Raw genomic sequence first — 25020 nt, 5'->3', positions numbered from 1 at the left:
CATTCACACTTTCATCTCTTAACATAACTGAGTGAACACATGCTGCTTGCGCACTAGTCAGGGGAATGTACCACAACACAATCAGTGACTGCACTAAAGTGAAATCTTGCATGAAATCTTGCAGCTTTGTCAACTTTAAAATCATCTGTTGTTTCTTACTCTTCAGGTTTGGAGCATCACATACCACAGCTGGCTGACATTCGTGCTACTGTTGTGGGCTTGCCTCATCTGGATTCTGCGTGCTAGGTAAAAAACTATGCTACTAATAAAAAAGTATGTTATATTATATATATATATATATATATATATATATATATATATATATATATATATATATATATATATATATATATATATATATATATATATATATATATATATCCATCCATCCATTTTCTTGACCGCTTATTCCTCACAAGGGTCGCGGGGGGTGCTGGCGCCTATCTCAGCTGGCTCTGGGCAGTAGGCGGGGGACACCCTGGACTGGTTGCCAGCCAATCGCAGGGCTATATATATATATATATATATATATATATATATATATATATATGTCGAGGCAAAATTGCTAAAAGAAAATTGCTAAAAGCAATGGGCCGAATGCAAGCCGATCTACTCTCTGGAAGCCACAACATGTGTGTTAGGTGATCCGAGGTCAGCGAAGACGCTACTGGTGAAAGAGTGAAAGAGAACAAATGCGCTTGCCTTGGCTGCTCGCCTGGCGGGGTGGGCCTGTTGGTGGCGTCTGGGGGCCGATTCACCAGTTCCAAATGACTGGGACTAGCCGCAATCTACACACAGACATTCGATATGAACTGAGCCAGCAGTGTCTGGGATAGTATGGGATGGATAACGATAAAAATCAATGATTATTCTAAATAATGTATATGCCTGATGCGTTATAATTGGGGACGGGTCTCGAATAAGCCTAGGCTTCTCCCCGTCAGCCCTTCTTTCGGATGTCAATGTTGCAAATGATGTGATGTGATTGATGTTAGCTGTAATGTGTCAAAAAGGAAAAAATGAATAAACCAAACCAAACATTGACCCAGAATGTTACACACCCTTACCCCGGGTTTTCACCGGTTGCGGTTGCGGTGCGGTTGCGGTGCGGTCCGGCGACGCAAGCAATTAGATTCCATTCATTCGAATGGTGCAGTTTACACCGCTTGCGGGTGCGTTGCGTGTCGACTGCGGAAGGCCTGCGGCGTGCCGCAAGCCTTCCGCAAGGATAGACCTATTTTCTATTTTTGCCAGACGCCGCAGCGGTAGGCCTCCGGCAAATGGCAAGCTAGCACAAAACACATCGAGCGGGACAGGAAGACCGAGGCAGTTTCAAAATAAATTTCCGGTTACCTTTCAGAATAAAACACTCGTCAGCTCCTATTTCGCAAGCTTTTCAGCAAAACGTGACGTGGGCGTCGCCGGGCCATGTGCTCATTCACGGTTTAGACACCAGCGAACATGGACGAGGAGAGGTTTATATTGGAGGTGGAAAACCACAAAATAATATATGACACGGCACATCCTTTTTATAAGGACTGTAATGTATTGTGAGTTTGATGTTCGTGATTGCTTGTTGTGCCCGTCTCGCTTGCCGTACTGAGCGGCAGCCGGACGCGGAAGACAGAAATAAAGAGTGGACCCGCACTGACCCGACTCTCGTTATTAATATACTTTACAAGGACAACAAAAAAAGGATGCTGCATGGAATCTCATAGCAGAAGAAGAAAAGGTTAAATCAAAAGAAGTCCACCTCTCTTTCTGCTTCTCTGTTGAGCACAGACTTTCTGTATGTTTGTCGTTGTGAAATTCCACATGAACGCGCGCGCGCGGTCCCGCGAGACACGTTGGGAAGTGGGCGGCGACGGAGCTGCCGAACCGCAGCTGTGCGGAGCCGGTGTGGATTGACAAAAAAATTGACCCGTCCGGAGTACGCAGTCAAGACGCACCGCACCGCAACCGCACCGCAACCGCATCCGGTGAAAACCCGGGGTCAGTGCAGGACTTCATTGGTCAGTCAGCTTTTTCATATCAGAGCAGCAAACTGTGCCCACAGATAGAAAGACTATCTGTGAGTTTCAAACATTTATCGCCAAACTTTTTTGAATGAAAATAAAGCAATACTTTATCCATCGTGAATAAATGGTGGGCGTTATTGAGTGATCAGCATCATTGATTGCTTTCACTTTTTGCAATTGATTTTATTTTTATAGATCCCCTGTTATGAGCTTTGCAGCAATGACATCAATCATCCTCTGAATGCCCTAATACTGTATCCAAAGAAATGTTCACGAAATTGTACCTTGTTGTCGAGTTGCAGTCTCCATGAGGAAGGTCTACCGTTAGCCTAGCATCAAACGAGCAGATTTTGGTGGGTGTGGCCAACGCTCATCAGACTTCCGTGTGTTTTTGATTACAAAATGAGTTGGGCGTGGCCCAGTCTAATCTTTTCCGTGTGCTCCTGTTTAACAAACAGTCTTCACGTCTGCACCTGAAGTAATTTTGGCTCATTAGTTTCAGTAGTTGGTATCGATCCCGGGATAAGTGAAAGATGTTCTGCTAATCCACGTTTGTATTGTCCCAAATTCCTGAAGCAGTCGTCAGTAAAATGTTTGCACAAACTGTCAGGGCTGATAATCCTCCTCACGACTGGGTGCAGCTACTGGGATTGACACCCCCGTACCGGTCGAACTATAAGTCCTACGGGGAAAATGAACACATCCCGGGAACCGGCTCGACCTTGGCTTTCCAACTGCGTAGGTGGCCCTCCACAACCCTCCGGACCGGCAATACGGGGCTGTGAAATCTTGGACCATGCTGTCCTCCTGCTGCTGCTGTTTGTTTGCTCCGGCGGGTGGGGGGGTTGAAAATTGTGAGGGTGGAGTTCGCGCTGAGCTAGTGACGTGTAAAACCGAAAAAGGTGGGGTTAGTGACGTGTAAAGCCGACCTGCTGAAACAGCCCATTTGAGAGTGCTGTTTGAGCTAATGTGATACAAATGTCCATAGGAAAGGGAAACATGGGTTGTTTATTTCACAACTTTGGGGACTTAGTCAGGCTATGGTCAAGCATATTTATGTCAAAACCCCCCAAAAGTGAACATTTCATATGAGGGCACCTTTTAAGTTGGGGCTTTGTTTTTATGTGTTTTAGATCACATATATATATAGAATCAAGTGTAAAAGCTCAGCCAGGATTGTAAATTATGTGCTTAACATCAGCTGCAAGCTTTGCTCTTAGTATCCTGTGTTTGATTGCATTGTCCTTGATAATGAAAATAATGATAATGAAAATCAAACAAAGCTTTTCCGGCTCCAGACAGATTATTTATTTATTTATTTATTTGGTGTCTCTTTTGACAGTAAAGGTTGTTGACCCCCATGACTATAATAAACTATTCTTGAAGTTCTTTTACTTGAAAAACATCTAAATTTTAAAATCTGCTGGAATTTATTGTCAAACACTGCTTTTGTTTTTGTCTCATTTTGTAGACGACAAGCAGCCATGTTGTGTTCTCCGTTTATCTTGGTCTATGGCCTGGTACTATGTTGTCTGCAGTATGTATGGGCCATGGAGCTTGCACCTGAACTGCCTACCACCGTGGGAACCATCAGTCTCAAGCAGCTAGGGCTAGATAAAGCCCAGTACCCCTGTCTGAGACTTGGAGCTATGGTATAGTAAAAAAAAAAAAAAAAAAAAAAATAAATATATATATATATATATATATATATATATATATATATATATATATATATATATATATATATATATATATATATATATATATATATATTTTTTTTTTTTTTTTTTTCCATTTTATTTTTTTACAGAAAACTTTGCTTTCTTGAACAACTGCAGGCAAGTGCAGGTGCGCCTGAAGTTACTCAGTGAATATTTGATTATATATCATTGCTTCCCATCTTTGTTTCCTCTTCAGCTCCTCTTCACTTCAACCTTCTGGCTTTTAATGCGTCAGTCAGTTAAGGAAAACTTGAGCAAGAGGAGGACAACGGCTGCACCACTTGAAGAAGTCACTTCGACAGGTTATTTTTTCAATATGTACATGTTTACATTAAAAAAAAAAAAAAAAAAAGACCAAAACATGCCATTAGATGTGTGCTGAGTCCCGTTTAACACAATTTTTTTTTTTTGACACCATTCTTGCCCACTCTTATTTTCTATTTCACCATGCAGGACATACAATACAAAATAATAGGACTAATTTAATGTCAATATGTTTTTTTTTTTTCTTTTGTCAACTTTACCTCTCTATCCTCTTTTACCTGCACACAAGCGATCGATTCTACAAATGAATCCCTGCTCAAGATCCTGGGAGGCATGGTGCTGAGTTTTTATGCCAAATATTGGATCTATGTGTGTGGTGGGATGTTCCTCATGGTCTCTTTTGTGGGAAAACTTGTTGGATACAAGATCATCTACATGCTGCTTTTCTTGTTCTGCCTCTGTCTATATCAGGTTAGAATATCAGAATAGTTCATTATTTCTGGTTAATTGTGTGTGCGTGTGTGTGCATGCTTTAAATGACCCACAATGAAATAACATTTTAGTATTCCAAATTATTAGACTCATGCCTTTTTTGTTAATTTTCCTTATTAGTCAATGGGATTGAATAAATTGTTTTTATCAGTGATATTAGCTTCTACTGTACAATATTCAGTTTGACCACAATGACAATGGTGTTTTATTTTTACAAAATTACTTAACTCTGACCACCAAAAACGTTTAATAACAATTCGTTCACCGTCTAAGTGCAGCACGCGCTGCCTGGTCAATGAGTTTCAGAATCAAAAACACTCACTATCTATAGCCAGCAGATGGCAGCATTGTATCTCTTTTAAATGGGCTCATCATCTGAAGGTGCTTTTCTATTGGCTGCTGCTCGATGACGTCACTTCTGTGTGACATACTTTCAAACGTCATTATTCCGGTTGATATTAAAATAAAAATACTACTAAAAATCACACCGAAGACTAAAACGAAGGACATTTTTGCTATAATTATAGTTTTAATTAGTTTTGTAAACATAAAATGTAATTTCAGTTAGTTTTCTTTTTTTTTAAAATTTTTTTTAACAAAATTGTTTTTTGAATTTTAGTTTTAGTTATTTCATTAGTTTTAGTTAACTAAAATAACTTTTAATGGCACCTGTTTTTCGATACCCTCACTTCTTACTTTGACCATCTCCAAACATTTTTGTTTTGTTTATTTTATTTGAACTGAGTCAAACGCCATTTTTAGCCGCACACGACGTCACCCTCTAGCGCGGCTTGTTGACAACAGATTTGATTGGCGCGTACATGAAGTAAGCTTGTGTGTGTGTGTGTGTGTGTGTGTGTGTGTGTGTGAATGAGTGGTTACAAAAACAAACAAACAAACAAACAAAAAAAAAAACTGATTTGATTGGCTATTAAATTGGAGGCAATCATTGTAAATGGACGTTCCACTACATAGTTCGAGGATGAAGATTCACAATATATTACTGGAATTAACTGAACTATTGTTGCTAAGTGTTCTGTCCACGTCACGGAAATCATTGCGCGAAGTATCATATAAAAGTGGATGGTCTATGGAGTTAAATTAAGGTCAAAAGTTTTTGTACTTGAAAAAATAAAACTTGAAACTGAAAATTTGTTGATCTTGAATTTCACAAAATATAAAAAGGTATTCAAAATAAAAATAAGCATGTGAAAAGTTTTTTCGGGTCAAAATTAATTTTGATTCACTTCGGTCCTGCCTTTGAATAAATTATTTATTTTCATTTTTTGCTTCCATATATATTTTGACATTTGAGGTCTTATTTTTTTCAGTTGCATGTTTTTTTTCTTTTCAGATTCAGATCTTTTTTTTGGGGGGGGGGGGTTCAACACATTTTTTCAGTTTCAAAACGTTTTTTTTTTCACTTTCAAATCGTTTTTCACTTTCAGATCTTTTTTTTCAGTTCCAAGTCTCTTTTTTCCAGTTTCAGACTTTTGACCCGAATGTTACGTGGGGGCGTGGTGTCAACTGAGCGGGGCGTGGAATCATGAGTGACAGCTGCACAAAAGCGCTTTGGAAACACCCCCCAGTGACAGTCCCTTCAGGGAACGTAGGAATTAAGTGAACTCTTAACTCAACATATATACACCATACTCGTGTGTTTGGCAGCATGTGAATCGATATCAGTGACAAAATTCCACTTCAAAGTCTGTTTTAGACAGTACTGAGCACCAATTACGGTCTAGCAGCAATAGGTTGTGCCAGGTTTGCCGTACAACAGCGACGTTTAAGCGTCTAATATGTCCGATGTCGATGTCGGCATTGTGAACGCATCGTATTCTCCCGCTGGCGTCCGGCCGGTTGCCGTCAGGACAACCAAATGCACGGGTGAGACATGCTAAATAAGTGTTGCAAAATCATAACAAACAGTAAGGGGCTGTTTTTGTGACAACATATTTTTTGGCGGGACACAATATAAATGGGGGACTTTGTCAAAGCTGAGCTAACGTTAGCATGAAGTAACGGCCACAAGTAAGCACTGCGTTGTAAACAACTGAGGTAAAGCTAGCCACCTTATAGTCCAGAAATTACAGTCGTCTTTTTTTTTTTTTTACAATATTTTTAATGTCTTAGTGATAAGCAACTCAACATTAGTATTTTAAAACGCAAAATTAGCTACAATGAAATATACAGGGTGTTCCAAAATGGTTGACCCCATTATAAATGCCCATATCTCGGAAACTACTTGATGGATCTTAATTAAACTAAATGCACTTTATGTTGAAGGTCACAAGTTTTATTGGTTAAATTTCCAAAGAAAAGTACAAATATTTATTGGGTCTATGATTTTCATAAATGTTCAGCACCAAGTGGCAGGTTATATTTTGGAATTACAGCCCAAGTGCTTTTTAGGACGTTCAGAACTTCGTTTCCTCTGTTTTGTGTAAGCTCGATGTTACACACAAAAACTTGAAACGTTTCTACATGTCACGCCGCCACCAGGCGTGGCGGCTCATGCTTTTATTTTTGTGTCTCTGTTTCCCGTTTTACTCTGAAATCCTAACTCTCCTCTCACCCCAGGTCACTTGCCCTTCCTGCCGCTCACTCATTACCGGTCCCCGCCCATGATTATCACCACCTGCCACCAATCAACCCACACAATAAAAGCCACCTGCATTCTCCCCTCCGTTGCCGAAGTGTCACCGTCAGTGCATGGAAGCGTCCACAGTCCTTATGTCCTCGTTCATGTTGCCTAGCGTTGTTGCCTTGTTTTTGTGCCTTTTCCTCCCTTTTGGAGCGCCTTTAGTTACCCCTTTTGCCTTGTGCCCTTTTTCCTCCCTAGCGGAGCGCTTTCTGTTGTCCCCAGTACCTTTTGCCTGTTTTTTCCTCCCTAGTGGAGCGCTTTTTGTTCTCCACTTTTTCCCCTCCCTGTTCTCCTCTCAGTTTGAGAGGAGACCACTGTTGGCCGGAAATAAACCTGCTGCCTTGGTGGCCTACCTTACGCCTGCGTCTGAGTCCTACTTGACCCCGCCTTGTCAGTACACTTCGGCCAGCATGGACCCAGCAGGCATGGTCGAGGCCGCACTGCAGAGCCAGGAGGCCCGGCTCAACAACCAGGACCGGACCCAACAGACCATGCTGTCCCGGATGGAGGAATTGACCAGCCAGGTCCACGAGCTGGTAGGCCTTTCACGGCGTCGAGCGCCAGCTCCCACTGGACAGATTCCTCACCCTGAGTTCTCTGTACCGACCACGCCATTCACCGGGGTAGGATTGAGACTGGCCTCCCCAGAACGATACTCCGGTGAACCCGGACGCTGTCAGACTTTCCTCACAGAATGTGACATTCATTTTGAACAGTTACCACAGGCATTTCCCACAGCCCGATCCCGAGTGGCCTTCATGTTGTCTCACCTGACGGGACGGGCAAAAACCTGGGCGACCGCGGAATGGGCCAGGGGTTCCTCGGTCTGCCAAAGCGTACAGGACTTTCGAATCGCTTTGCGCCAAGTCTTTGATCCAGAAAATAATGACCGAGAGAAGGCACGAGCACTGAGCCGACTTCAGCAAGGCAACGAATCTGTCAGCGACTATGCAGTTCGCTTTCGAACGTTGGCAACGAGCAGTGGCTGGAACGCCATCGCACTTCACGACCATTTTCTGAAAGGACTCTCACCCGCCATTCAAGAGCTTCTGGTTCCCGTAGATCTCCCCGCGGACTTGGACGCCTTGATTTCCCTCACCATCCGCACCGATCATCGTCGCCGGGAACTGGCTAAGATCGGCGGACTCCGAAGGAGGGAGGAACCCACCCCCTGGTCACGACCACCGGGGCCCGGAAGGCCGCAACCCATCCTTCCTTCCCGACCTGAACCAGGAGAGGTGGACTTCGCCAGAGAGGAACCCATGCAACTGGGAAGGGCCCGGCTAACGCCCGAGGAGCGACAGCGCCGCCGCCGAGAGGGCCGATGCTTCTATTGTGGTGGTCTTGGCCACCTAGTGGGATCCTGCACCACGAAGAGCGGGTCACCGGTGAGTCCTCCGTCACCCCGACCCGCCAAGAACCACAGGCTCACGCAAATGCAGATAAACCACCACAATGTCACCACAAATCTGTCAGCCCTCATCGATTCCGGTTCCGACGAGAGCCTCATGGACTGGGAGCTCGTGAGGCAACTACGAGTCTCCACCGAGCCACTTCTGTCAACCATCCAGGCTCGAGCGCTGAACGGCAAGGAACTTTTCAGAATCACTCACATCACTGAACCTCTGGAAGTGCACATCGGACAGCACCTCGAGACCCTTCGCTTCCATGTGTTCCATTCTGCTTCCCCCACTTTGGTTCTGGGTCACCCTTGGCTGCGTCTACATAATCCCAGAATCGACTGGAACTCTGGAGTCATTCTGGAGTGGGGAAAGGACTGCATGACTCACAGATTGGAACAACCCGCACCCCGGAACACCACAGCCCAGGTTCACCAGGTGTCCCTCGCCTCGTCCGCTCAAGAGGAATACCCGAACCTGCACACCGTTCCCTCCTGCTACCACCACCTGCGGGAGGTTTTCAGCAAAACCAAGGCCATGACTCTTCCTCCCCATCGACCGTATGACTGCCCGATTGACCTGATCCCCGGATCAACCATCCCCAAGGGGAGACTGTACTCGGTCTCAGGACCCGAACGCCAAGCCATGAACAATTATATTGACGACTCCTTGAAGGCCGGCCTCATCCGACCGTCTTCCTCACCTGCAGGCGCAGGTTTTTTCTTCGTGAGTAAAAAGGATGGATCCCTACGCCCATGCATTGATTACAGTCCCCTGAATGACATCACTGTTAAGAACCGGTACCCCTTGCCATTGATGTCCTCTGTGTTTGACCAGCTGCAACAAGCTAGAATCTTCACGAAGCTCGATCTCCGCAACGCCTATCACCTCATCCGGATCCGCGAGGGAGATGAATGGAAGACTGGTTTTAACACTCCCCGGGGACATTACGAGTACCTGGTCATGCCTTTCGGCCTCACGAACGCTCCCGCAGTCTTCCAGGCCATGATTAACGAAGTACTCAAAGATTTCATCGACCACTTTGTGTATGTCTACCTGGATGATATCCTAATCTACTCTCCTGACCAAGCAAGCCATCGAAGCCACGTGGACCGAGTCTTGCAACGCCTGCTGGATCACCAGCTTTACGTGAAGGCAGAAAAGAGCCTGTTCCATGTCAACTCCATCTCCTTCTTGGGATTCGTCGTGTCACCCGGAAAAGTGGAGATGGAAGCGGACAAGGTCAGCGCCGTGCGGGATTGGCCCACGCCGGACTCACGAAAGAAGGTACAACAATTCCTCGGATTCGCCAACTTCTACCGGCGATTTATCAGAAACTTCAGCACCATTGCTGCCCCCCTGCACGCCTTGACCTCCCCGCAAGTTCGATTTAGGTGGAACACGGAAGCTGAAGGGGCATTCAAGGACTTAAAAGCTCGCTTCACTAATGCCCCTATCCTCAGAGTCCCTGACCCCAAGCGCCAGTTCGTGGTGGAGGTGGACGCCTCGAGTATTGGTATTGGGGCAGTCCTGTCCCAGCGTTGTCAAGAGGACGGCAAGACACATCCCTGCGCTTTCCTCTCACGAAAATTATCAAAAGCGGAACGCAACTACTCGGTCGGTGATCGGGAGCTCCTAGCTGTGAAGGTGGCTCTCGAAGAATGGAGACACTGGCTGGAAGGCGCCGAACTCCCCTTCGTGATTTGGACCGACCACCGAAATCTGGAATACTTACGCCAGGCCAAAAGACTCAACCCTCGACAGGCCAGATGGTCTTTGTTTTTTAACCGCTTCGTTTTCTCTCTGACCTACAGACCCGGCAGTAAGAACATCAAGGCTGACGCTTTATCAAGAATTCACGAGTCCGAACCACTGGAAGCCGAGCCTGAGACCATTCTGCCCCGGGACTGCATAGTCGGGGCCATGAGGTGGCAAATTGAGGACGACGTCAAAGAGGCACTACGGAACGTCACTCCCCCCACGTCATGCCCACCACGCCGACTCTTTGTGCCTGAGGAACTGAGGGCCCAGGTAATACACTGGGCCCATACTTCACGATTATTTTGCCACCCTGGAGTTCGCAGGACCGTGTATGCTGTCGCCCGGAGATTCTGGTGGCCGGCAATGGAGACCACAATCAAGGACTACGTAGCTGCTTGTCCTACCTGTGCCCGCAACAAGACGTCAAACCAGTCCCGGATGGGTCTACTCCAGCCACTACCAATTCCATCCAGACCATGGGCGGAAATTTCAGTGGATTTTGTGACCGGACTACCACCATCCCATGGTAAAACCACAATCCTCACAGTCGTCGACAGATTCTCTAAGATGGTTCGTTTCATCCCATTAACCAAGCTCCCATCCGCCAAGACCACAGCCGACATCATGATCCACCACATATTCAGGTTTTATGGTTTCCCCTTACACATCGTTTCCGACCGTGGACCACAGTTCGTCTCCCGATTTTGGACTCAATTTTGCAAAGCCCTAGGTGCCAAAGCCAACCTGACTTCTGGGTACCATCCTGAGGCCAATGGGCAGGCAGAACGGCTGAACCAGCAGCTCGAAACCGGTCTCCGATGCCTCGTCTCCCAGAACCCGACAACCTGGAGCAAGTATCTAGTATGGGTCGAGCTCGCGCACAACTCTTTGCCCACATCTGCCACAGGTCTCACCCCGTTCAAGTGTGTCCATGGCTACGATCCCCCATTCTTCGCCGAACTGGAAGAGGAGGTAACGGTCCCCTCGGTCAAAGCCATGATCCGTCGGTGCCACAAGGTCTGGTCGGCGGCCCGGACGGCGCTTCAACGCCAGGGAGACCGGGTAAAGAGGGCCGCCGACCGGAAGAGGAGACCGGCTCCAGAATACCGTCCAGGCCAGCGAGTTTGGCTATCAGCCAAACACCTCAGGCTCAAGGTACCATGTCCAAAGTTGGCCCCGCGATTTGTGGGGCCTTTTCCAGTAACCAAGTCCATAGGACCTGCCGCCGTTCGACTCCGTCTACCACGATCCCTCAGAGTTCATCCTACATTCCACGTCAGCCAAGTCAAGCCTGTTCATGAAAGCACACTGGTGCCCTCCGAACCCGACCCACCCCCCCCGGAGATGATTGAAGGCGGCCCCGTTTACAAGGTTAGAAAACTTTTGGATGTTCGTAATCGGGGCCGCGGAAGACAATACCTGGTGGACTGGGAGGGATACGGCCCGGAGGAAAGGCAATGGGTCCCCTCCCGGTTCATCGTGGATCCCTCGTTAATTGATGAATTTTATGAAGATCACCCTGACATTCCTGGGCCGTCAAGAGCCGGCCGTTGAGGGGGGGGTACTGTCACGCCGCCACCAGGCGTGGCGGCTCATGCTTTTATTTTTGTGTCTCTGTTTCCCGTTTTACTCTGAAATCCTAACTCTCCTCTCACCCCAGGTCACTTGCCCTTCCTGCCGCTCACTCATTACCGGTCCCCGCCCATGATTATCACCACCTGCCACCAATCAACCCACACAATAAAAGCCACCTGCATTCTCCCCTCCGTTGCCGAAGTGTCACCGTCAGTGCATGGAAGCGTCCACAGTCCTTATGTCCTCGTTCATGTTGCCTAGCGTTGTTGCCTTGTTTTTGTGCCTTTTCCTCCCTTTTGGAGCGCCTTTAGTTACCCCTTTTGCCTTGTGCCCTTTTTCCTCCCTAGCGGAGCGCTTTCTGTTGTCCCCAGTACCTTTTGCCTGTTTTTTCCTCCCTAGTGGAGCGCTTTTTGTTCTCCACTTTTTCCCCTCCCTGTTCTCCTCTCAGTTTGAGAGGAGACCACTGTTGGCCGGAAATAAACCTGCTGCCTTGGTGGCCTACCTTACGCCTGCGTCTGAGTCCTACTTGACCCCGCCTTGTCACTACACAAGCTGTGAAAATTTGAGGTCATTCCAACGAAAATTGTAAAAATTATTGGTCTACGAAATTGGGTCAAACATTTTGGAAAACCCTGTATCATAAAAAAAAAAAAGTGTATTTTTAGAGATCCATGCCTCAAATGGCGGGGGGCACAATCATCTTGGTGGGCGGGCACCGCACGGGCCCCTATGGCCCACCCATGGTGACGGGTGTGGCAGTGACAAAGTCAAGCACATTCATTTTTCAAGTATTGTGTAATATCGTAAACTGTTGTGTTGAAATGAAATTAATAGTAATGCCTTGGTCAGATTACACGAAGATAGCCCGATTTTGTCCGACAGATGTGTCGCAGACAAACAGGGCATGTCGTTAACGATTTTGAGTTGTCTTGACGTAGCGTCGCCCCTTCAACAACAAGTTCAACAATTGGTCGCCTAGTGTCTGGGATGCTTCATGACCATCACAACGAAAGTCTGTTTAGCATGTCAAAATTTTTGCTCGTCTTGTCACACAATGTGACATGCCTTTTTTTTTTTTTTCCTGTGGATCGCTCATGGAATCCAGACAGATGCGACATGAAAGTTTTACCCCGCAGTCCCTGGAGCTTGCACAGTAGTGAAAGGCAGCGCACGTATTGTGCGGCATTTATTTTCATTTAAATATTACATACATCATAATTATTTTCGTTCAACGCACACTGTTGCTTTTATTGTCCATAGAGGGCATCCCAAAATAAATAAATAAATAAAAACTATATATGTATTGATAGGTCTGATCCCACTGCACATTTTCAGTGGTCGGCAATTAAAAAACTATTCATAAATGACTGAGTTATCATGATTCTTGGGGGCACCAACGATTGTCTCGATTTACTGCGAGAGGGGTAAAAATATCAAAAGTCACATTATTTTTGATTTTATGGAAGGGCAAACATTGCCACCGTCCTAGGCAATGGTGACGTAAATAGTACAAAAATACAAAAAATATCGTGACTGTCATTCACATATTTTGAGAGTATGATTTGGGCATAAGTAGGGATGTGCACATACATTTTGTGAGGATCGATCACGCTGGGCTTATATCTTTTTATACAAGAGTCAGGCCAGGCGCTGCCTTGACGGCCGTGCATGCCGCTATGCATCATCACCAATGTGTCCATTGAGTACTGTTGACTCGCCTGAGCTACCCTACAGTGTCTTTCTCGTCATACTTGGAGAAAGAATATGCCAGAGGGAAAAAAAAAGGCTATCTGAATGTTTGTAACCATCCTGCAGGTGTAATGTGTTATACACCAATTTCCGTATTGTAATACCAGAGAAACAGAAACATGAAACATGTTCATGTTTCAAGTTCATGCACTTTCATAAGTATTATTTCAGTAACCGATTATCATTCTTATGTTGAGGCAGCAAGGGGCGGAAATTGGTAGTACAGTCAAACCTGGGTTATCAAACGCTTCTGTTCTCAACCAAATCGGTTTTCAACCAGAAAATTCGAGAATTTTATGTCTCAGAACTCGTCCAAAAATTTGGCTCTCAACCAAACTGAAAAAAGCTGAGCGTACCTGAACGCGACTCACTCGGGAGCCAAGCTAACTCGAATGCCCAGGATGCTTCCTCAGTAGTACATTCGTGTTCAAAGTTCGTTTAGAGCAGACCTGTTCATTGTTATTTACACAAATCTTTTCTTTAGTTTTGCATCGTATATCATGGGTCCAAAGAAAGCAAGTGCAAGTGGTAAAAGCTGGTGAAGAAAAGAGGAAATTAGTGCGCAGAACTATTGAATTTAAAAAAAGAAATGTTTGCATTTTGTTTGTTTTTTTCATCATTTTAGATAGGATATCTAAATAAAACAGTGTCTATTTCTACCCTTTTCTATTTATGGTAAACAGTATGCAGTGCAGTTTATGGTGTAAAATAGTAAAAAAATAAAAAAGCTTGGAAAAAGTTATTTTTATACTTGGAACGAATTAAAATTATTTACATTAATTATAATGGGTAAAATTGTTTCGGATTTCAAACAAATCGCTTTTAGAACAACCTTCTGGAACAGATTATGTTTGAAAACCGAGGTTTGACTGTAACTTCGTTACTTTGTCAATAAAGTAATCAGTAAAGTAACTAGATTACTTTTTTTGTGGAGTAATCAGTAATCACATTACTTTTTTCAAGTAATCTGTAACAACATTGGTAATAGAGAAGGAGCAGGAAGTTGTATGGAAAGCAGCTATTTAATCTAGTGGTTTTTTAGGTACATCATTTCAAGATGACTACGAACTTGGGTACTAGATGTCTATCGACAAGCTGCGAAAAAACATGAGTTTTGAAAATGTGAGTTAATGTTACCAAGTATGACTGCTTAAAAGACCATTTTGCATAATGACCTATGTTTTACCATCTCTAGTGCAAACTGATTGTTTGATGTGTGCGGCCAGTGTAAGACAGTCAGAGAGATGGTGATTAGAGAGAGCCTTACGAGTTACGTTTATGTATGATCCTTTGAAATGCAAATATGCATCCATACCAATAGACAAAAAAAACAAACTTTTTTAAAATGTTTTTTTTCTGCCTTCAGGAAAAACAGCTGTGAGCAAAATGTTTCAATTAATGTTGGAATGGCCTCTGACTTGGAGGAAGTGCTAACCAATGTTGTTGATGAATCAGAAGATAAAGGTACAAAGTTTTACTTTGACACATCCTAACCATAACCCATCTTTTTCATCCTTTTGTGCTGTTTTTGCTGTTCTTCTGAGGAGATAGGAAGGACTATTTAGACACAAAGCATGTATGGGGCTGAAACTGTTTTTGTAATGATCAGAGATGTGCGGATCCCAAAAATGCGGACACATATAAAGATTTACAAAAGTTTGTTTACAAATAGATCAAAAGCAGCACACAATGTGAAAGTATGAACACAAAACACTTAGCAAATGGCAAGGGGCAAAAATACAAACAGAAAGCACATGCAAAAAATATGGAAGTGAATAGCTGCGTTTCCATTAGTTTTTCACAAAAATAAAAACAATATTATACTATTTCGATAAAGTACAATTTCGACTTGTAGGTGTTTCCAATGAAAAGGGTTCTCGTAATGTCCCGTCTCACAAGATCTCGCAGTTCTGTAGGAGGTGCTCATGATGCTTTTACAAAAGACGGACGCCCGGAGTTGTTAAGATTACTTTGAAAACATCTCTCACCCCTCATCGGGCATTTTGTTTCGAGCATTTGGTGTTCTGTGCGCGCGCTTATAGCTGTTATTGATGTGGACGGATAGAATGGATTTAGGCGACGATGTGCCCCGTATGTCGCTTGATTGCTCATTGCCCGGGGGGAACGGCCATTTCTCATGCAACGATATGGAACATGCATGGAACGGCGGTCTGGGCTCTATAGCTAAATCGCTTTGTGCTTAAAAAGACTTGCTATCCCCTCAGGAGGCAGTTACGACACAAAAGCGAGTTGCAAGCGAGTTACTTTCTACTTCCTTTCCTCCATGACGTGTGTGTGTGTGTGTGTGTGTGGGGGGGGGGGGGGGGGGGATCACATGACTACAGGGAATGCGCAAATAGTGTTCCAATGTTTTGCGAAATACTTCTATTTCAACACATCTCAAAAACCACCTCATGGAGTGTAAAAACATCCAGCAATGTCCAACAATGACACATTATGAATATATTAGACATTTTCTGAATCCTTGGACTCTGGTGAATATTCCAGTTGTTGTATTTTCTGTCTATCATGTTCCTAGATGCCACAGCGCTGAAATAAAAGGTATAGTTGAGGCGGAAATTTTGAAAAAATGTGTGTTTCTGAAAGTTTGAATAGCTCCAGTGACCTACATATTTGACAAACAGAAGTGGGCTTAAATTAAAGCTTAGAATGTGCCCTTTAAAACAGTACCAAACACAACATTATCAACCACTGATAAGTCTTGAACATTGCCAAAACAATGATATGCACCAGCTTAAAAAAATGCATTTTTTTTTTTTACAGGTAGGTCGTTCACTTCATGAAGTGATAACCGCTAAAAAGCTACCAGTCTGAGAGGTCTATCATATCAAACTATAAACTAGGGATGTATAGGTATATATAAAAAATAAAAAACATAAAAAATCACAAGTAGAATTTGCTCACCCAGGTGGTACCGGTATCTGCTATGGCCTATGTTTTAAGAAAATGCTCACATTCTGCAATGGCATCTAGGAGCGTTCAATGACCACGCATGCAGTCGAAAATCTCCCCATGCATAGAAAAAGCTCGAACGACTGATGAATGTTAATGTTTTTTCTGTTTTCTTCCACATGTGTGAAGTTAGGGTTAGGAATAGTGTTGTTCCGATACCGATATTGGTATCGGCAGAGGCGCCGTACTGCATTAAAACAGTGGTATCGGTATCGGTGAGTACTCACAAGTAACATGCCGATACCATTAATTCCAACGCTAATATAGGATTTTGGATGTAGCATCTTGTGTCTTGCTCGTGCACGACATTCACTGATATGTGACATGCTTACTGCCTCCTATTGGCCCTTGAACGCTCTGAACCAATGGCAGGACTGCTTTTTCAAGTTGAGGAAAAAAAAACCTTAGGTATCGGTATGGTATCGGCCGATACTGCAAAGCTGGGTATCGGAATCTGTATCGGGGGCTAAAAAACGTTATCGGAAGAACACAAGTTAGGCACAAAGAACGTTTTCGAAAAATCACCACTTTTATGTAAAAGTTATAAGATCCTTTGGCAGGGGATACAAATTTTTTGGGGGGTAACTTATTTGGCACAACAGCGGCGCATTTGGAGCAGCAGATTCAGCATGAGGGCCCCTGAGTAGTAAGGAAATAAAAAGAATATTACTACTACTGATGATGATGATAATAATAATAATAATAATAATAATAATAATAATAATAATAAAAACAAATAATAATAAAAGCAATAATAATCATTTGGAAATAATGCGGACAAATGAGCTGGTATCAAAGCCCAATACAACTGCTCGTGTGGGATTCTTTGGATTTATTTATTATACCATCCTGTTATGTGCTGAAGGGTTCGATCCCAGAATACAGACACAAATAAGATTTTCTCTATTTATTCACATCGAGAGGCAGAAAGAACGACATCACATAGGTCCAGACATTACCTAAATGATTAAAGGTTGACATCACGAACATCACGTTTTGTAAACAGACATTTGTTACATCAGTACCTAACAGACACATTACAGATCATGAACTCTGGCGCATGCGACCCAGGTCATGACACATCCATCCATCCATCCATTCATCCATCCATCCATCATTATATTAGTTGAAAAATCATATGAAAACAGCAATATTATCGTTTATCACAATCATTTCTGGGGCACTTTATCGCCAAGCAAAATATTGTGACAGGCCTTCAAATCGCACAATCAAAAAAGGAACTCAGAAAGGCAAAATGCCTTTCAACATACAGTTTTAGACACATTTGTGTAAACTAAAGTTTAAATAGATAGGATCATGTTACGCATTGTCATGTCACAATCCTAAAATGCTATTGCCTCCAACACCTGCTAGTTCTTCTCTCCTGGTCCTGCATGCCTATTTGTTTCAGTGGCTTCACATTCTTCACACTTCATCGGTCTTTCTCCTCTTGTGTTATTTATAATTCAACTTCATGTATTATACCACTTGTCATTTCTCCTATTTCAGCATGATGAGGAAAAACAATGCTAAAGAAATTCAGTGTTTTGATAGCGTACTTTGATGCTCTGTATTCAGTACTGACACTGCTTTGCATATTGCAGCTCGTTGTTATCTTATGAAGTGATTTCTGTTTTTTTCATCATCCCTGTCTGAGTTATTCATGACCTGTTTCCTTTTCTTTTCAGTGGAGTTTATGCCCAGTAAATGGGGTCTGGTAATTGACAGGTTATTGGTTCTGTTCAAAAAGTTCTCAGACATACTCAACAAAGGTCAAGTCTTTCTCTGGACTCTTTTGGAGCTTCACATAATTAAGATGGTGGCATTCTTCTCTGTGTGGGTTGCACTTGAAGAGGTAAATAGATAAACTTATCTTGGAACTAAAATCACATTTTTTAACACATCCTGAAAACACCTGATTTATTTTATTTACATTGATCTAAATTTGCATCTTGTACTATTGGTGATTCGCTACATTTTATGTGTTATGCTTAATACTACAAACTAGTAAGGCCGGGAGCCAGGTCCACACCTCAGGATGTTTTTTGTTACTTTTTTTTTTTTTTTTTTTTTTACTATGATTTCCTGTCATCTCATACCATGGGCCATCACAAGTTGATAGGAACCACCCCCAACTCGGGGCCGTTTGGTCACAGAGGCCAAAAAATTAACCTTGCTTTCGCAAGATGAATTCTCGTGGTATTTGTGAGTTCCCAAACTCCGGAGAATACATCTTGTACCGAGCCCGTTATTTTCCACCAAGTTCGGACCAATCACAGAGCGATATTGTGTATGGGGCGGGACATGCAACTGCGACAAAACCAGGAAGCTAACGCCGGGGCAAACAAACCTAACATGGAGGAATGGACGCTACAATTAATTCTGTTCTTTGGAATTACTCACCGTTTCCTTGTTGAATATTGGACAGCGAGAGGCACTTTGTGCATTTCTACCTACCTAAGATGTTCGCGCTTTTCCCCCCTACGACAAGAATGAAGACGACATTTTCATCCGTGGCCGTGATTGGTCAAAATAAACGTGTACAATGCCGCATCATCCAATCAGCTCGAATTATTGTACAGAATGTCCCGCCTTTCCCGAGTAAATTACTGTGGAGAGGTACCAGATGGATATTGCAGAGCTCCCTTGAGTGAAGCTATTGCATGGTTATTCAAAAAACACCCCATTTGGGAACTGCTTCTGGTGAAATTGTGTAATTGCAAATGTAAAGGTACAGCAATTGCATAAATGCTCAGAAAACTCTAAAATTTTGCATGCTGTGTCTTGCCACATAGGGGAACTAGCATGAAAATAATCATAGGCTTCCTGTATTTCAATTGGCAAATATCACCCTCAACATACCCGAAAATACCAAAATTTGCCTCTCCGCTTGACAATTTACCATAAAAAATGATCCATTTCAAACATTTTATTGTACATCTCACTGCCTCAAATGCAGGTGTTTATAAAAAAGCTGAATAATTTCTCCAATTCCATTCAAAAAGTCAAACTTTCATAGATTATAGATTCAGGGCCCACAACTTAAGTGAGTTCAAATATTTATTTGTTTATTTTTAAATTATATGGGCTTCCAGCTCATAAAACCAATAAAAACAGGATGTCAAAACATTAGAATAATGTGAAGAAATCACCATGCATACTTCCTCGTTTTCTGAATGGGAAAAAGGATGGATGGATGGATGGATGGATGGATGGATGGATGGATGGATGGATGGATGGTATTTTCAAAACGATATGTCCATCTTCAGTAGTTGGTTGGATGGATTCCCTTTGCCTTAAATAAAGATGCCTTGACTTGACTTGACGTAATCACTTCCTCGATGTTCCGTGGCATTGCCTGGAGGTCCTGGAAGCCCAGGCTTTCTTGATGCTTGCTGTCACCTCTGTGTTTTGGGATCTGGTGGCCTTCAATTACCTCTTGATATCACTGTAACGCTGATGTCTTGTCGCCTTCAGATGTGTAGTGTGACTACACACCCCGTCCACGACACGGAGCGAATTTGTCGGGTAATGTGACAGCGCAACTGTCGCGTAAGACAAAAAAATCGCGTAGTCTGACATCGGCATAACACATGGGGAAGCTAACTTAGTTCCCCCATGTGTCAGGATACACCATGCAAAATTTGAGTTTTCTGACATTTATGCAGTTCCTGTACCTTGACATTGGCAATAACACAATTTTGCCAGAAGCTTTTCCCACCATTTTTTTTTTTTGGCCCCTGTGACCAAACGGCGCAGAGTTGGGGGTGGTACCTATCCACTTGTGATGTCCCAAGGTATGAGATAACAGGAAATTAAAGTATGAAAAAAAAGGTAACAAAAAAACATTCTGAAGGATAGACCTGGCTCTCGGCCTATAGGGGTGTAATGGTTCATATAAGTCTCTGTTTGGTCTGTACTTCGGTTTTGGGTCACGGTTCGGTACGAGTTTGGTATAACAGGAAAAACAAAAAGTCCAAAAATTGAATTCTCTTTTTTTCATTTATTTTTTACAGACAGTACTGAAGGCAATAGTTTGTCCAATATAGCGTCATTTAGAAATGTTAGAACTACCAAGGATAACTTGGCATAAAATGCAGATGCACATTAGTATGGTCTGTTATGGGGAATTCTCTGAGGTATTTTGCACATTGGTCTAAAACTATGAAATATGGTACACTGATTTTAATATGCTCTGTCCAAATCTGCCGGGAAGCAAAGCCAATTCTCAATGGTGCCACCATTTTTGACGATTCAAAATGGCCACCTGTCAAACACAAGGGGGGTGCTAGAGCCTATTGCAGCTGGCTTTGGGCGGTAGGCGCGGGGTACACCCTGAACTGGTTGCCAGCCATTCCAGCCAGTCCATTCCTATTTTTTGTATCGAAAAAAAAGCAAACTTGGGATTTCCGGTCGGAACACCGTCGCAATGGCTGCGTGTTGAACGAGCTCCCGACAGAACAAGTTAAGTTTAAAAAATTCCCCGATTCAAACGAAGTAAATCAAGTCGACAATAATTTGAGAACGCAGGGGTAAGAGAACTACCAATAATTTGAACTGAAAGAGTAGAAAAGAAAGCGGTGGGAGGAAATACACGGGATCGCTAACGACACAGTGCTAACGGTGCAAGCTAACGGGCAACGACGGTGATAAGGCAAACTATCGACGGGAAAATGACGGATGTGGAGATAATCTTGTGCGAAATAAGGGATTTTCGCCGAGAGAACAAAGAACAATTTGATATCCTCAAAGAAGATATTTTGAAGGCGAACAAGAGATTGGACGAAGCTGAAGAGCGAATGGGAAAAGTGGAGGAAAGGGCCCAAAACACAGAAGTAGTGGTAGCAGAAATGTTAAAGCTACACGCAAACATGGAAGATAAACTGCTGGATTTGGAGGGTCGCTCCCGGCGTGAGAATCTGAGGATTTATGGAGTTCCGGAAGGTGCCGAGGCAGACTCGCCGACCATGGTCGTGTTTGTGGAAAAGCTACTACGTGAAGGACTTGACGTGCCGGAGAGTGACCTGGATTTGAAGATTGAAAGGGCGCACAGGTCAGCTGGGCCGCAACCACCGGACAAAGCGCCACCGCGTTCCATTATCATTAAGTTCTTGAGCTTCGTGACTAAAGAGACACTGCTTCGAAAACCTGGCAGGGGAGAGGATTTACATGGCAGGAAAAACACATTAACCTGGATAATGACTATCCACCGTTGATCCTAAAAAAACGACGTCAGTTTGCTGAGGTTCGAAAGGCCCTGAAGGAAGATCACATCCCATTTCAGACCCTCTTCCCTGCTAGAATGAGAGTCAGATACAAGGATGGGACCAAAACGTATGACACCATTGAAGAGGCAACCGAAGACATGTCAAGAAGAGGATACAACGTGACAGTCATCAAACCCCATGAGACACTGATGGAGTGGATACAGTGGCTAACGTGGAGACAAGCAGGCAGACGGACGGCGAAAGACAAACTCAAAACAAGAAACGGAACAGGCTCCAAGGAGAAGCTCAGAGCCTTCAGGAGACCAACACCCGCACCGACTGAAAACTGAGGCGCCCCACCACCCCCACCACCACAACATCACACCACCAAGGACAACAAATTCAACAGACTGCTGATTGGTAATGTTGACAAAATTTAATGGTAGAGAGATACTAGAATTTAAATAGGTTCATGTTGGGTTTCTTTTCCTGAACACGCAATCAATGCAGAAAAGGGCCTCTCCCTCCATACGTTGGAGGGAGATTGCTCCTTTGGGAGGCTCACCAGGGTCTAGTTCAGAGACCCCTACATTGGAAGTTAGAAAGTTTGTTTTTGTTTAAACATGTTTTTGTTTTTTTATTTGTTTTTTCTTTTTTACCTCCACGGGTTCTGGAGGGAGTTTGGGAGCACAATAGTTTGATGAGAATGTACAAGGGAGCATTCAAAGATAGAGCATAGACCAATAAAAATAGCATCATTTAATATTAATGGTGTACTCAACCCAATCAAGAGGACAAAAATACTATCGAAACTAACAAAAAAATAATGTCCAAATAGCTTTCCTGCAGGAAACACATCTCAGTGATTCAGAGCATGCTAAACTGAACAAATTGGGATTTAAACATATTTACTTCTATTCTCATGAGTCTGGCAGAAGGAGAGGGGTTGCGATCCTGATATCCAGCGCAGTAAATTACGAACATGTAACAGAATATAAAGATAAAGAAGGTAGGTTTGTTCACATAACTGGTAAAATAGAAGGTAACTTGATAAGCCTTTTTAATGTGTATGTACCACCTGGAAGCAACTGCATCTTTTATAAACAAATATTTGATATAATGATAACTAACAGGAAAGGGACATTGATTTGTGGAGGGGACTTCAATATTAGACTAAACCCAAAATTGGATTCATCAAATGGGAAGTCTGAAGCAAGAAACATTGCAAAGAAGATTAATACACCATCCATCCATCCATCCATCCATCCATCCATCCTTACATCCATCCATCCATCCATCCATCCATCCATCCATCTTCTTCCGCTTATCCGAGGTCGGGTCACGGGGGCAGCAGCTTTAGGAGGGAAACGCAGACTTCCCTTTCACCAGCCACTTCAACCAGCTCCACCGGCGGGATTCCAAGGCGTTCCCAGGCCAGCCGAGAGACATAGTCTCTCCAGCGTGTCCTGGGTCGTCCCCGGGGCCTCCCGCCGGTGGGACATGCCCGGAACACCTCCCCAGGGAGGCGTCCAGGAGGCATCCGAACCAGATGCCCGAGCCACCTCAGCTGGCTCCTCTCAACGCGGAGGAGCAGCGGCTCGACTCTGAGTCCCTCCCGGATGACCGAGCTTCTCACCCTATCTCTAAGGGAGAGCCCGGACACCCAGCATAGGAAATTCATTTCGGCTGCTTGTATCCGGGATCCTGTTCTTTGGGTCACGACCCACAGCTCGTGACCATAGGTGAGGGTCGGAACGTAGATCGACCGGTAAATCGAGAGCTTCGCCTTTTGGCTCAGCTCTTTCTTTACCACGACGGACCGATACAGAGTCCACATCACTGCAGACGCTGCACCGATCCACCTGTCAATCTCTCGCTCCATGCTACCCTCACTCGTGAACAAGACCCCAAGATACTTGAACTCCTCCACTTGGGACAGGATCTCATCCCCGACCCGGAGAGGACACGCCACCCTTTTCCGACTGAGGACCATGGTCTCGGATTTGGATGTGCTGATCTTCATCCCAACCGCTTCACACTCGGCTGCGAACCGCTCCAGTGAGAGTTGGAGATCACGGCTGGATGGAGCCAACAGCACCACATCATCTGCAAAGAGCAGAGATGCAATGCTGAGGCCACCAAACCGGACCCCCTCAACGCCTCGGCTGCACCTAGAAATTCTGTCCATAAAGTTTATGAACAGAATCGGTGACAAAGGACAACCTTGGCGGAGTCCAACCCTCACCGGAAACAAATCCGACTTACTGCCGGCAATGCGGACCAAACTCTGACAACGGTCGTACAGGGACCGAACAGCCCGTATCAGGGGACCCGGTACCCATACTCCCGAAGCACCCCCCACAGGACTCCCCGAGGGACACGGTCGAACGCCTTCTTCAAATCCACAAAACACATGTGGACTGGTTGGGCGAACTCCCACGCACCCTCAAGGATCCTGCTGAGGGTGTAGAGCTGGTCCATTGTTCCACGGCCAGGACGAAAACCACACTGCTCCTCCTGAATCCGAGATTTGACTTCCCGACGGACCCTCCTCTCCAGCACCCCTGAATAGACGTTACCAGGGAGGCTGAGGAGTATGATCCCTCTGTAGTTGGAAGTCCAGTAGTCCAGAGGCACTGTCCCCGATGTCCACGCGATGTTGTAGAGGCGTGACAACCATGACAGCCCCACAACATCCAGAGTCTTTAGGAACTCCGGGCGGATCTCATCCACCCCCGGAGCCCTGCCACCGAGGAGCTTTCCAACCACCTCAGTGACTTCGACCCCAGAGATAGGAGAGCCCACCTCAGAGACCCCAGACTCTGCTTCCTCAAAGGAAGACGTGTCGGTGGAATTGAGAAGGTCTTCGAAGTATTCTCCCCACCGATTCACGACGTCCCGAGTCGAGGTCAGCAGCACCCCATCGCCACTATACACAGTGTTTATGGTGCACTGCTTTCCTCTCCTGAGACGCCGGATGGTGGACCAGAATTTCCTCGAAGCCGTGCGGAAGTCGTTTTCCATGGCCTCACCGAACTCCTCCCATGTCTGAGTTTTTGCCTCAGCAACCGCCAAAGCCGGTTGGCCAGCCGGTACCTGTCAGCTGCCTCGGGAGTCCCACAGGCCAAAAAGGCCCTATAGGACTCCTTCTTTAGCTTGACGGCATCCCTTACCGCTGGTGTCCACCAGCGGGTTCGAGGATTGCCGCCACGACAG

The 25020-nt window shown here is 44.6% G+C and overlaps 1 protein-coding gene across 1 annotated transcript in view; it reads left to right on the top strand.

The window, feature by feature from the left end:
- The window catches only part of piezo1 (piezo type mechanosensitive ion channel component 1 (Er blood group)), a 286359-nt gene that overhangs the window by 66371 nt on the left and 194968 nt on the right, over positions 1–25020 (top strand). The window contains exons 11-17 of the mRNA XM_077496131.1: positions 167–246; positions 3490–3670; positions 3936–4041; positions 4293–4491; positions 14851–14871; positions 14991–15088; positions 18286–18452. Coding sequence (XP_077352257.1) covers positions 167–246; positions 3490–3670; positions 3936–4041; positions 4293–4491; positions 14851–14871; positions 14991–15088; positions 18286–18452 — 852 coding nt within the window. The remainder of the gene's footprint in view (positions 1–166; positions 247–3489; positions 3671–3935; positions 4042–4292; positions 4492–14850; positions 14872–14990; positions 15089–18285; positions 18453–25020) is intronic.

The sequence above is a fragment of the Festucalex cinctus genome, chromosome 14, assembly GCF_051991245.1.
Source record: "Festucalex cinctus isolate MCC-2025b chromosome 14, RoL_Fcin_1.0, whole genome shotgun sequence".
Classification (NCBI taxonomy): Eukaryota; Metazoa; Chordata; class Actinopteri; order Syngnathiformes; family Syngnathidae; genus Festucalex; species Festucalex cinctus.
This window is presented reverse-complemented; position numbering and strand designations above follow the sequence as displayed.